Raw genomic sequence first — 14,074 nt, 5'->3', positions numbered from 1 at the left:
AAAAAAAAGACGACGATCAGGAGTCGACTGGATCTTCACAGCTGGAGCTGTTTCACCATTTTACTGTTCTGAAAATACTCATGACAATTTTGCTTTTAAATTGTTTATGCGGAATCCAAAACGGTGGACTGTTTGCTGAACTGTGTATATCTGTGGCTCAGGGGAGGGAACAGGGCGGGGAGATTATGCAAGTGCCGCAAACTCCAGGTTTATTCTGGGTGAAGCGAGATGTCAGTCAGGTGCAGACTACCTGACCTGGACTGCAGCTGACGTTCAAACAGCTACTGAAACTTAAAAAAAACACGTATACAACTGAGCTGTATTAACCCAGGTGTGATGAAACATCTGCTTCTTGAAAACTGTTAAAAACCCAACAGTTTCAAACATGCACGGACGTCAGTGAGGAAATAAGAATTATTTCCTTTGTTGCTGCAGCAAAATGTTTTTCTTTACTTTGCTTTTTCTGTTGCTTTCACTGACACTTGATTATCACTTTAACCGTTATTCAGTATGATAACATAGTTTCAAATGCACAACCAAAATAAACTCTGGGGTTCATTAATGTTTCTTCCTTCAAATATTCCTGCTTAACGGAAGCAATTTAATCCCTCCAATAATTCTTTTTTCAATTTATGATTTGATTTCTACTGGAGTGGTGCATTGGAATATTTTCCATCAGTCAAATTAATGAAAGAAATGTTTAAGATGCAGAGGAATCACAGTTCTTTTAATTGTAAGACTAACATGGTAACTGGTAAGTGGCAACACTTGCTCATCTTACTCTAGTCATACAGATGTTTGGGGATTTATTTTTTGCCCAAGTTTTGAGATATCCGTCTGTGAAATTCAGCTGCCGTCGTGGCGATGGAGATGGTCAGGATATCTCAAAACCAGAGAACATAAAGACGTAGTGTTTCTTCATGGCTAGATGCCACTAGGGCTCAACAGGAAGATGCGTGTCATGTGATTTGGATGACCAAACCCCTCTGAGATATATGTGAGATTGTGACAGCACCCACTGCTACGCTCTCACCCTCCCTCAGGTGTCCTACCCACGGAAAGGACGTGGTGACATGAAGACCCACTTGGACCGGCCGCTGGTTGTCAACCCACAGGACAACCGCAACAACAACACCAACAAGACCCAACCCGGTGAGCTGCCTCTGGACCAGGAGTACCGCCACCAGGACATCGACCACTACCGCCGAGCCGCCCACTACTACCACCACCACCGCCACCACCATCAGAAAGCCATCGGGCCGGACAGCGGGGACGCGGGACAGCCAGCCGAGACCCGGGTGCAGCGCGGATTCAGCTGCACGTCTCTGGGAAACGTGGAGGGCGGCGTGGAGGCCCAGCAGGGGGAGGAGAGGCACAGCCACAGGAGCCACCGGGGCCACCGACACAGGAACAGGGAAGGCAAGGAGGCCCGCAGCGCGTCCCCCCACCGGAGTGAAGCGGGAGAGGGGAACAATGAGCACAGGAGGTCCAGGCAGCACCGCAGGGCAGCCAGGGAGGGGGAGGAGGGCAGGAGACACAGATCCAGGGGGACGGAGGGAGAGGGCGAGAAAGGCGAGGAAGGGGAGGGACGGAAGACAAGACGGCATCGCCACGGCAACCAGGAGAGGAGCAGAGGGCATCGCACCAGAAAGTGAGTGAAGGAAGGGTTTATTTTCTCCGTTTGTGAGACTCAAATTACAACCTGACAAGCACTAATAACCTGTTAAGTTTGTCTTTGTCTAAGAAACAGGAAGCCACCTGACACTTACACTAATGACCTCTGAGGGGACTTCCTGTTTACCCTTAGATCAGGTGATCAAGAGACACAGAGAGAGAGAGAGGCAAGACACAGACTGACCTGCTGAGAGACGTTGTAGATGTTGTCAAAGTAGACGAGAAACAGCAGAAATGTTCAAGTCGTAGAGCATATTTTTAATTTCCCCAGTTTGTGGCAGGTGAGAGGAAAGTGTAAAAACCTGTATATCTATCTGTGTGCACTGATGAATAGTTTAAGGGCGTGTGCAGTGCAGGAGACATTTTGTGACATATGGTGCTACATCTGGTGTTTTTGATAAGATGCGCCCTCCATCACCTGATCTTCTCCATCATCCGTGTTTCATCTTTTTTTCATCTTCTCTCCCCCCGATCCCTCCTTTCTCTCCGTCCTTCGTCCTTCCTGCCCTCCTCCTCCGTCAGGGAGCACCACAGCACCGGCCCCAGCCTCTCCACCACGCGACCCATACAGCAGTACAACGAGGACCTGGACAACTTCCGCAACAACAGCAAGCTGGCCAGCGCCCACGAGCACCCTTACGCCCTCCCGCCAGATCATCCCGACCACCCGGACCACGTCAACAACCTGCTGAACTGCCGCGACGCCGACACCCACACCCTGCTCCACAGCATGGACAGCCTGATCCTGACCAGCATGGCCAAACCCGATTACACAACCATAGACATGCCCCCTGTCTACCCCTACCCCTCCACCAACGCCATTCTGCAAGGTGAGCGCCCGGGGGGATCAACATGGGTGTCATCATAAATACCTTGTTATTATGAAAGTTGAGAATTTAGCTGTACACAAGCCCATTTATATTCAGGATTGAGGGATTTGAGTCATGTAGCATCACAAATGGAGATTTTAGCCTAAAATTTGTTTGTAAGTCTGAGGTGTAATTTCAGTTTTGGTCACTAATGACATCAAAGCGTGGCATCGTCTATTTATTAATCAAATAAATAACCAAAAACACTATTTATTTTGTTTTGAATAAACTTAGATGTGTAGATAATGTCACTTCTCTTGCAGTGTTACTCCCTATGAACAGTAAATTAAGTTTGTCATGTAAATGTCATTTAAAACCATTTCTTCACTGGTAAACACTGACGCACTAAACCCAGTGTGATTCACTTCTGCTCTTGAAGCAATGCTGGTGGATGTTTCATGTGTTTTCTGTCTTCTGGCTCTGGTGAAGCTGACCTCCTTCTGTCCGTTCCTCTTCCTTTTTTTTTGTTCTACCTTCTTTGTTTTGCTCAGTGAACAAGAACGCCAACACCGACCAGAAGAAGAGCGAGGAGAAGAAGGAGGAGGAGGACGAGGGGGGAGATGAAGACGGCCCCAAACCCATGCCTCCATACAGCTCCTGTTTCATAATGTCCACCACCAACCCGTAAGTGTTTATCTGTGTTACAGAATATGAGCGGTTAAAAACGGTTTGTTTTTCGTGGGTTTTTCTTATGTGTCAACATGTGCATGCGTCTATGTTTTGCACCAGGTTTCGGAAGTGCTGTCACTACATCCTGACTCTGAAGTATTTTGAGTTCAGCATCCTGTCTGTCATCGCCATGAGCAGCATCGCCCTCGCTGCAGAGGACCCTGTCTGGCCTGACTCGCCACGAAACAACGTGAGGCATAGTTCCGTGTGTTGACCGACTTTAACTGGTAGAGATGTTGTCCGAGCATCAGGCCTTGACCATAGCGTTTAAATTAGACGAGGTCAGGATCAATGATAATGTTAATGGCAGTTTTCTTATGCCTCTGCGCCGGCGACTGTCAGGGCTGGAGCAATATCTCAGTAGATTTGTCAGAAACATTCATTTCGACTCAAGGATGAACTGATTTAGATTTTGGTGGTTCAAAGGTCAAAGGTCACTGTGACCTCACAAAACATGGTTTTGGCCATAACTCACAAATTCATTCACCAATTATGACACAAATTTGACTCACATGTCCATAAGGATGAAATGAAGCGATGACACTTTATATCCAAACGGTCGACTTCACTGTGACATCACAATGATCTGCAGAAACATCATTATTCAACGCTGTAGCTCAGGAAGGAGAGATTGTGACCATGATTCCTGTAACTTGTTCCTGTAGCTACTGCAAGGCAGTAATTCTAGTTTAATCTTGCACCAGCTCTGTTGTACACCATTATACTTGGAAACATTCAGGATTATCACATTTAAAGTGAAGATGTGGAAGATACTGAGAAGAAGGATATTACCCAGAAAATTTTTTTTAAAGGAGAATCAGAAAATGAAATATGAATCCATTATTGTTTTACTTACTAATATTTATCAGAGCTTAAATAAATGTTGAAAAAGGACACTGAAGAGGGAAACAGGGTGTGACAAATAGCTAGATATTCTAAAATGGCAGTTTAAAAATAGCCACTGAAAACAGGATTAAGATTAGAATAAGGATTAGGCTCTGGTTGGTGTCTGATTGTTCGTCTCTGTCTCTGTTAATCTCTGCTGCTCTCTGTTTCTCATTGATCCATCTCTCTCTCTCTCTCTCTCTCTCTCTCTCTCTCTCTCTCTCTGTCTCTCTCTCTCTGCCGTGATAATTACATCTCACTGTGTTGTGTTGCTCTGCAGGTGCTGCGCTATTTTGACTACGTTTTCACAGGCGTCTTCACGTTTGAAATGTTGATCAAGGTAACAAAGTATCACCCGTGTGAGTGTGTGTTTGAGTGCTGATGATGATGATTGTGTATTTTGCGTGTCTTTTTTTTGTAGTGATCTGTTGTTATATTTTTTTTTTTGTGCGTGTGTGTGCTTAAGTTTGTGTATTTGTGCTGTGTCTTTGCCTTTGTAAGTTCACCGACTTGTGTATGAGTGTGTGTTTGAGTTATTATAAGTGTGTGTGTGTGTGTGTGTGTGTGTGTGTGTGTGTGTGTGTGTGTGTGTGTGTGTGTGTGTGTGTGTGTCGTACTGAACATGCTCCGTGTCTTTCAGATGGTGGTGCTGGGCTTGTTTCTCCACCAGGGCTCCTACTTCCGCGACTTGTGGAACATTCTGGACTTTATAGTGGTTAGTGGTGCTCTGGTGGCCTTCGCCTTCACGTAAGTGCCCCCCACCCACCCACCCTCCCTACCCTCCACCTTCCTCTTCACCATCTCCACCACCACGACCCAAAACACACACAAACACACATTCCACCATCCACAGAAAGACCCTCGTCTCCCAGCCTTGTGCGTCCGATACAACAGGAAATGCTGATCTTTCTCTCCTGTTTTCTCAGCCTGCTGTACAGAAATCATCACTTCCTGTTGCTGTCTTTCTGTCTTCCTTTTACTCACTGTCCCTGTTTCGCCTTCAATCTGTCTTTTTTCTTCCTCCTTTATGCCTTTAAACTCTCTTTTTCCTCTTCTCTTGCTTCCCTTTTCCCCCTGTTCTTCTTTGTCCTTCTCAACTTTCTCTCTCTCTCTGCTCTAAGTCTTGCCTTGCAGTTTACCGTTTTCTCTTCTCTGTAGTCGTGTCATTGTCTCTTTATCTCTCTCTCTACTCCTGCAGTCTCTAGCTCTTCTTTATTTCCAGCCCTAGTTCCTCATTGGTCATAATCACGTGGCATTGTATCAGCAGGTCTTTCTCTACGTTTCATCACCACCTCATCTGGACAACCACCTGAGATCCTAACCTTAAAAATCTAACCCTGATATTCCTCATCCGTAAGATATTCACCATCTCTGACCTACACTCTAAAAAAGAAAAAGGCTCCTTGTAAAATTTTGACATCTTCTTGATGCTACAATCTTTGGGGAACCTCAGGAGGTACCCTGAGGAACTCCTTCTGAACAATTACATCCACAAACGTCTAACTAATTGGACTGTTTTTGCTGTATGTAGTGGGGACCCGTAAAATGCTGAACAAACTTAGTTTTTAGAGTGTAGTTACACTGTGTCCACCCACCTCCACCCTCTAACTTCGCCTGAAACAATCACCTTAACAACTATCCCAATGATCATTCCCCTTTACTGTCTGCTCTGAAAAACTTCAAAAAACCACCTGCTCCTTATCAACATTTTCTCCTCCCGATCTTCCTTGCTCCTGTTCCCTTATGTCCACTATTTGCCAATCCATGCCGCTCTGATATTTCCACCAACCAGGCCGTGAGTCATCCCTTCCTCTTTTCTTGCATCTAAAGCCCCGACTCTGATCTCCCTAACCTTTGCTCACCCATACACCCCTCAGGTCCTCTACAGCTTTGGTCCCTGCTGATGCCTTCACCTCCTTCCAGATACACCCCTCCCCCCCTTTCATTAGAGCTCCTCCTCCTCTCTTATCATCACATTGCTCACATGTACTGTATTTCCCTACCTCACTCACCCCCTTACAACCCTATTAATCCTAACATACAGCGAAGAGAGTAAGAGAACAAGGGAATATTGAACCGCTTTCATTGGTTTCTGTTGACCTCTCCAAACCACCTTTATTCTCCAGCAAACAGCAGGGGAGTTTTTACTTGTTTCCATAATTGGCTGCTTCTCTACTTTGGCTGCATTTTGTAGACCTGCTCCACCTCCACAAATTTTAAATAAATTCATGCCTCTTCCTGCCAGAGCACCATCAGCTTCCAATCTTCCTGAGGATACTAAAGATAAAGCGAGACTGATTGTCTACAGCCAAGCTAGCAGCACAGCACGCTAATGTTTAGCAGGTGATACCATAGAAAAAGATAACCAAAGGTATTACAGTTTCTCCTGAAGGGGACTGTGAATGTCTGGACTGAATTTCATGGCATCCATTCAGTAGCTGTTGAGACATTTCAGTGAAGACCACAAACATTAACCTTATGGCGGTGCTTCAGGAAAAGTCAGGGGATAATCAAAGTCAGTTGGATTCATCTTCTAGGGACCATGAATGTCTCTACAAAATTTCACGGCAATGCATCCAACAGCTTTTGAGGTATTTTAGAGCTCCATGTCAGACCTTCATAGATTATAAAGAGATTGAGACGATCTTCTCATCTCATTGGACAGTTTAAAGCAGAACAACTTTTGCTGCCTTCAGTTTCTGGGCTGTATGTTTGAGTGTCACCCATTGCTCTCTTGCTTGCTCTTATCCCCACCCAACCCCACCCTGTTCACCCTTGTCTACAGTATACATCGAACAGTAAGTAATTAACCCTTCCGCCCCTCCAAACTCCACCACAAACACCTTCCAACCCCTCCTCTCCAACAACCATTAAAGCCAACATCCTGCCTCCAACCAAACCCCTCCCCCTCCCTTTCTTCTGCCTACTCATCCTCCCCCGTCCTCCTGGCTGGAGGTCCCGGACAGTCAAGTCCGTGGGGGTGAGGGCGCCCCAGACACCTTTAACCCTTTAAGAGCCCAGGCTATCCGTTCGCCACAGGGAGGAACACCACGAGAGCTTCATCGCCTCTCTTTCTCTTTCACCCACAAACACCAACACACAAACACACATACTCATCCGCCGTTCCGACCATTTTAAAGTATCCGGAGGCCACAGGTATTTAACTCTCCTTCCTCTGCACGACCCGGGGAAGACGGACTGAACGTGGGAGGGAAGGAGGGAGGCATGCTGGGGCAGGGTGTGGTGGGTGGAATGATTTGTTATTATGCTGAGGTAGGATATAGATAAATACATATGAATTATATATGTATGATATATGCACCTGAGTGGGACTGAGCGTGTGTTTGTGTGTGATTTAGAGAAAAAAAAAAAAAAAACACAAGAGTGAGTGAGAAAAAGAAAACGCTTGTGTGTGCATCCTCCTCAGCTCTGTGGATGATCAGTGCATGTCTGCCGTGGTGGCTGCATGAACCTGAACACAACCTGTGATGCAAGAGAACGGCATCACTCAGAAATATGTTAATGATGTTCGGAGTCGGTCCCAGGCAAAGAAATGTGCTCCAGTTAAACATGTTCTGGTAGCTACTCAACTACTGTGGAGGTGTGTTCAGACTGAATGCAAAGCAAATCTTTCGAGGTGGTGTCACTGCCGAGCGACAAAATGACAAGTGACACGAGTAGATGCAGATTTGCTTTAGGTGGCATGAAGGTGTTTTTGGTGTTATTCAAAACATTATTTTTTTTTATGATCGTCAAATTTCATTAAAAATGACAAAACCAACAATGTGTTACTTCATATCCGAATACTTTCTGACAGCCCTGCCCTGTCTGTGGTACTCAGCCCTAAACCCATTTGTTTCTGCTAAAGTCAACCCTGACTATTTTCAGATGCAAATCATAACAAATGTGGGATATGCTCAAATAAAACTACAGTGATCCTGTTCATTGTAATGAGAAAACTTAAAAAGGTTAAAAGGATCATTTCATTGTTGGTTTTGATTTTTTTGTGGGATTTGTTGACAATAAGAAAATATATAATATTGCCAGTTTTATCTTTTAGCTATGTTTTAATGTTTCTTTAAAAAAAAAAAAATCGAACTCATCCCAAAATAGTTTTACTTCACTTCAGTGTAATAGGTAAAGAAGATAAGAAAAATTGTTTTTTTTGGTAAATTATCGAATTATCGATTAAATTAGTCACCGACCTTGAGATCAGCACATATCTCGTTAGCGAGGGTCAAGTAGCACTATGACGGATTGGAAGTGCAGCTCCACCTCCGCTACTTCTCGCTTGCTGCTGTTGGTCAAGCAGACCTGTGCGACAGAATAGTATTGGAACAAAGTTAAAACCAAAATTAAAAAATGCAGGTCAGTTTCTTCTGCTGCCTGTTATCCCACAATGCTTTGAAAAGCAATTAATTTTGCATGTCACAGAAAAAGTAAAAGAGAGACAGACATCTTACCGCACCACAGTCCGGGGTGTTAATGACTTCCACTTTGCGTTCAAGCTGAACACAGCACTTCTGCTGTTATATATGAGTTATAGCGCTGTTGTGGATGTCACTGTGCGTTCACGCTGCCAGCGACTGAAAGCCAGCGTTCGCAATGTTGAACTCGTGTTCTTGGCCATCAGAAAAGTTGTCAGCACCTAAATCATCACAATCCCTATGGACAGCTTTTATACGTCTCACATAAAAAATTAAGCTGGCTCTCACCGCCCATTGGACTGTATGACAGTGATGCAGCTGCCAGACCATCTGAATGCAGAGTGACATCAAGTAAATCAAGGAGCAAACAGGATGGGGAAGGTGCACATACAAGTGTCTGACAGCACAGCATACAGGAGACAGGTGGTATGAAGCTGAAGTGAAATATTACTTTGGTTTAACTTTTCACACCTGTGTTGAAGTTCAGGAAAACTGCACATACAGCACATGTTAAAGGTCCCATATAGTATAAAAGGTAGATGTGCATGTGTTGTTTGATTATAAAGCAGGTCTAGGTTCTATATTAATACTGTGAAAGTATCAAAGCGCTCAGCCTGTATTCAGAAACTGAGCCTTAAAACCAGCCGTCAGGACTTCTGTGACTTTGTGATGTCACAATAAAGCATTCACCAAGCCCCGCCCACCTGGACCCACCATCCAAACCTTGCAGGATTTGGTTTTTCTGAGTGTTTGCCTCTCTTCTGATTGGCTCACTGACCTGTTGTTACTAGCGGATAGAGATAGTTATTGATTCTTTAAACCACATTTTTTCTTATGAATCATTCAAATAAAACACAGGAAAAGTGTAAAATATGGGACCTTTACAAGAATTATTCAGTGTTAATTCTTCTACATTTTTGATTATAACATTTTGATAAGTAATCTAACCATATAACCATATTTCATATACAGTATATATATATATATATATATATATATATATATATACATACACATAAACAGTAATAGATGTGTGCTGTTTTGATTGGTTTTCAAATTAAAAGCACCAAATCAGCACCAACTGTCACAGCTTCCTAAAAAAAAGATAAATGTCTGTCACAGGGAAAAAGTGAAAATGTTCCACCAAAGTGAAACGTCACTCTAGCAAGGAACACAAGCGGCGAGAGAGAACTTATCATATTCAATTATGCCATCTGGCTGATAAGTTTGTTACGGCAAGTTGAGAATCACTCCACTGCTGCACCCTCCACAGCATGACTCCCCGTCAGAAAGAGGACGCCTCCTCCTTTCCTTCACTGATCTCCTTCTCCTCTCCCCTTCTTTAAGGCTCCCTGTTCCCTCTCACTCCTTTAATCGCCCTCTCTGTTCACCTTTCAAGGTGCTCTCATTGCCCCCCCCCCCCCCCAACACCTCACCTTCGCCTCCTCCTCTCTCCAACCTTCCTCATCTCTCCACCATCTATCCTCCTTTGCCTCCTCGCTCCCACCATCTGCTCCAGGGCTGAGCTATAATCCAGTTTTGCTTTAAAAAAAAAAAGGAGGTGAAGGCCTCACACACACCTGAGATTTCACTGTGACGCATGACGTTGTTTAAAAGCAGGTACATCACCGAACCATTGTATGGAGGATTCTTATAGCATGGTCAGAGTGCAATGGCTTCACACTTTTACGGGTTTTAAACACGACAGTTGCGCTTCTGGCACCCTTCATCTTCCAATTAAATGCTGAATGAAACCTGGTCGTGACTTGAGAACTGCATGCAGTCGCAGTACTCTCTGAGAATGCCTTTTCTTTCTATTAACGGTGTGTGTGTGTGTGTGTGTGTGTGTTTATGGGACAATACACACAAATCCTGTTTTCTTGAGTCCCCACTCATGACGGATGTCCTGAGTGTCATCTATGTGTTCTTAACATGTCAAGAAAACCTTGAACCGGCCACTCGTTCAGATCTGATGCCTCTTTCTTCCTCCCCCTGCGCAGATGTGCATGCAAAAACGGCTTTTTGATAAAATCCCGCTAGATGATTGCAGATCTAATGAGGGCAATTTGTGCTGTAGGCCTGGTCTAATTGATCATTATGGTGTGATAAGATAAGAATCGGTGTAAATGGATGCAGCAATCGAGTTTCCTCTTCCAACCGTGAAGGTAATTCTTCATAGAGCTGGTAGCGCAGCAGGCCACAGCTGAAGACGGCCGGGAGAGGAGAAGGAAGGTTTGACCGTCCGCAGTCACACAAGTGCTCTTATACTGAAGAGCTCAAACAGTTACCTGAGAATATAGATTGGATGTTTTTTTTTTAAAATGGCAGTTCTAATGGAGTAAAAGGTGCATCCTTTTATGTTATAATATAAGGGGAGGGAAGGAGGTACAATGCTCATTTCAACCTTTTTCAGATAATATAAATTATTATCTTAAGAGTTATTTCATTAATTAAGAATTCATTTGACCTCACTGTACTTACTGACTTGCTAACTGTCTGTAAGCCTAAGCTAATGCTATAACAACTTATGTAAATCGTTTTCGTAACATCTGCTGTTTAAAAGCTATGAGCTAACAGCTAAAAATAAGCCAGTTTTACAGTATAATGAAAGGTAAGGCAATGTTAGAGTAATGTACAGTATCCGTGTGTTTTATTATAACATTTATGGAGCCTAAAAAACTATTGACGATGGGCGGATGTCTGGAATAACACATTTTTAGCATTCAGTAAATTTGCAGACAATCTCGTTTCTTTAACGAAGACACTGTCCATATTAAATTTAAGTCATTTCTAAATCAGACATAGTAATGTGGAAAACACAGATTCAAAGATCTATTAACTCTCTTTCAATAGATCAACATGGTTCCATTTTTGCGGACCAGATGACATTAAAGAACCGCTGAATTTATAAATAGATAAATAAATGATCTAATCAAACATCCAATCAAAATCTTGTGCCACAAGTTGAGAGATTGATCATAAAAATCAAACTAGTGTCTGGTTGTCATCGTGTCTTGCATATATTTTATTTGACAACCTCTTATTCTTCAATTTCATACAAAAAAAATGACTTTTTTTATTTAAGTGAATATTTGGAGAAATTAGAGCGGAGTAATACAGACTCTCCAACTGAAAGCTCTTAATGTTGTTATCAAAAGGAAGATGTGCAATGTATAATACAGTATAATGCAGTATGTAGGCTTCACTTTATCTAATAACAAATCTAGGAGACGGGTGTGTAGACATCCCGTCCAGTCGTTATGGAAACAAGAGATGGGTGTGGGAGGGGGAGGTGGAACGAGAGGGAGTGATGAGTGCATCTGAGTGTATATGTGTGCTAGTGGGTGGGTGGGGTTTGCTAAGCAGCTATGGCCATCTTGCTGTCCTTCCTTCTTTGTCTGTCTCTCATATGGATGTATTTTTTTTCCTGTCTCTACCAAACCCCCTTTCTCTTGTCTTGTGTCTGTGTTCGTTGATCTCTCTCTCTATCAATGTGTGTCTATATGTGTGTGTCTGTCTGTGTGTCCTTCCCCTTCCTCCTCCTCTTCCTCTTCTTCTTCTGTCCCTGTCTTCCTTATTCTGTCGCTGTCACTGACTCTCGCTGTCTCCACCTTCGGTGAAACTCGACAGGAGCACCACCCGGTAAAGTTCTTCCTCTGTCATCTTCCTCCTCCTCCTCCTCCTCCTCCTCCACTCTGTCCCCTGCTCTTCATCACCGGATCAAATTAGCTTCTCTCTCTTTCTTTCTTTGTTCTTCTGATCGTTCGTACTCATTCTCGCCGCATCGTTGCCACTTGTTTTCTTCTCCGCTACCATGCCAACAAACCACGGGAAACCAACTACACAGCTCAGCAGGGTTGATTTAAAGTGTTTGATTTGTTGCCCACAAAATTCCACTTTTAAGGAATTTTCTAGTTCCAATTTCCGTTTTATATAAATTAGCATCAAAGTGATACTCCACGCACATCTCTATCTGGTTATCAACCTGTCGCACCCCGTAGGCTTGAAAGGTGGCTTTAAAGACTTTGTGCTCATTTTAAATTCATGCAGTTCAATGGATTATTAAACTGAAAATTACTTTGCCACTGGCCGTCAGTGCATACTCAGTACCTAACGGCGGTTTTCACATACTGACGCACCTGCTTCCTGTTCATCAATTTGGTCGTCTCCAGTCTTAAATCATGTTGGCGTGTTGTTACATGTGCCAGTGAGAAGATAAAAATACATGTAGTCCAGGAGGTTCAGGTAGAGTAATACCTCTATGTGTTTGAAGGCTTATCGGAGCAGTTTATAATCACTAATCAATATCATCATTCATTTCCTGGTGAATGAGAATAAAGTAAATGATACTAAGAGGCAGGGTTTTACACATTTAGAAAGTTACCTCAGCGGCGGTCATTTTATTCTCAGTCTTGACAAGAAGACACAGTCGCATTGTAAAATAAAATAATCTACCACAATGCACTTGTACTTGTAGAACAGTCTGTGGACTTTTCCACTGTTGACCGCCATTGTAGACAAGAATCCAGGCTTTTAACAGCTGCCCTGCTCCGTGACGGACGGAGAGTATGGAAAACCTTTTTACTGCCACCTTTTAGTCCTACAGCTGCTGAGAGTTTGATAATCAAACTTACTGGCGTATCTTTGTATTTTAAGGAACCACCCCGTATCAGTCAAACACCTCTTAAGTAGTGGTGACAGGACGTTGAAACAGCAGACTTTACATACGCAAACATCAATATCGAGACTCAAAGAGCTGTATGCTAGTGTGTGTGTGCGGTTGTGTGCATGTGTGAGTCCTTATGTGTGTGTGTGTGTGCGTAGGGATGTTGTTAATTCCTAACACCTATGGCCTCACTGGGCTTTACTCTAATACTCTCAAGCTGCCCTGATAGAGAGACCTCAGTCCTACTCAGCTTCAAAGGAGGAAGGCCTATTGATCATCGATTGAAGCTCACTCTTGCACACACACACACACACACACACACACACACACACACACACGCACACACGTAGAACTGCCGAGGCTCAGACTCAATCAATCAGCCTTGAATTGAATCGTCTTACGTTTTCTGCCACGGGAACTGAGTTCATAGTTAAAGAGCGAGCCTTGATGGACGACCTCTCTTCTGCTCAGGCTTGGCGGGCGTCCAGACGCCTCCTGCCTTGTGTTTTTTTTGAAAATGGCCCATCCACTTACAGTAAAGATCAACTCGGCTATTTACTCCCTTGACACCCCAATTTTTCCTCACTGATATTGGTTTATGGGCGCACAAATCATGAGCAGAATGTTCACTTATGGGCTTCGGAGAGGAAACAAGCGCATTAAAACACACTACTACTGAAGGAGTTTGTCTTTCGCCCGTCAGTCGTTTCCTGCGTAAAACTCATGGCTCGTTTGACTCTAGTGTTGCAACGTGTTTGTTTGTGTTACGACATGCGATGTCTTGTTCTGCGAAGGGACATCACATGTCCGAAAGAGTCTCGCATAGCCTCCGTTTCCATGTCCTCGTCTCCTTCAGTTCAGGGTTGCTGTCCTGACCGAAGAAA

The 14,074-nt window shown here is 43.8% G+C and overlaps 1 protein-coding gene across 11 annotated transcripts in view; it reads left to right on the top strand.

Moving 5' to 3' along the window:
* Positions 1-14,074, top strand: part of cacna1ab (calcium channel, voltage-dependent, P/Q type, alpha 1A subunit, b) — a 127,596-nt gene that overhangs the window by 67,165 nt on the left and 46,357 nt on the right. For all 11 annotated transcript variants that reach the window (XM_056371579.1, XM_056371575.1, XM_056371577.1 and 8 more), the window contains exons 20-25: positions 1,044-1,651; positions 2,197-2,504; positions 3,035-3,167; positions 3,273-3,402; positions 4,378-4,437; positions 4,738-4,844. In XM_056371579.1, the coding sequence (XP_056227554.1) occupies positions 1,044-1,651; positions 2,197-2,504; positions 3,035-3,167; positions 3,273-3,402; positions 4,378-4,437; positions 4,738-4,844 (1,346 nt within the window). The remainder of the gene's footprint in view (positions 1-1,043; positions 1,652-2,196; positions 2,505-3,034; positions 3,168-3,272; positions 3,403-4,377; positions 4,438-4,737; positions 4,845-14,074) is intronic.

This window comes from Seriola aureovittata, chromosome 3, assembly GCF_021018895.1.
Source record: "Seriola aureovittata isolate HTS-2021-v1 ecotype China chromosome 3, ASM2101889v1, whole genome shotgun sequence".
Taxonomy (NCBI): domain Eukaryota; kingdom Metazoa; phylum Chordata; class Actinopteri; order Carangiformes; family Carangidae; genus Seriola; species Seriola aureovittata.
This window is presented reverse-complemented; position numbering and strand designations above follow the sequence as displayed.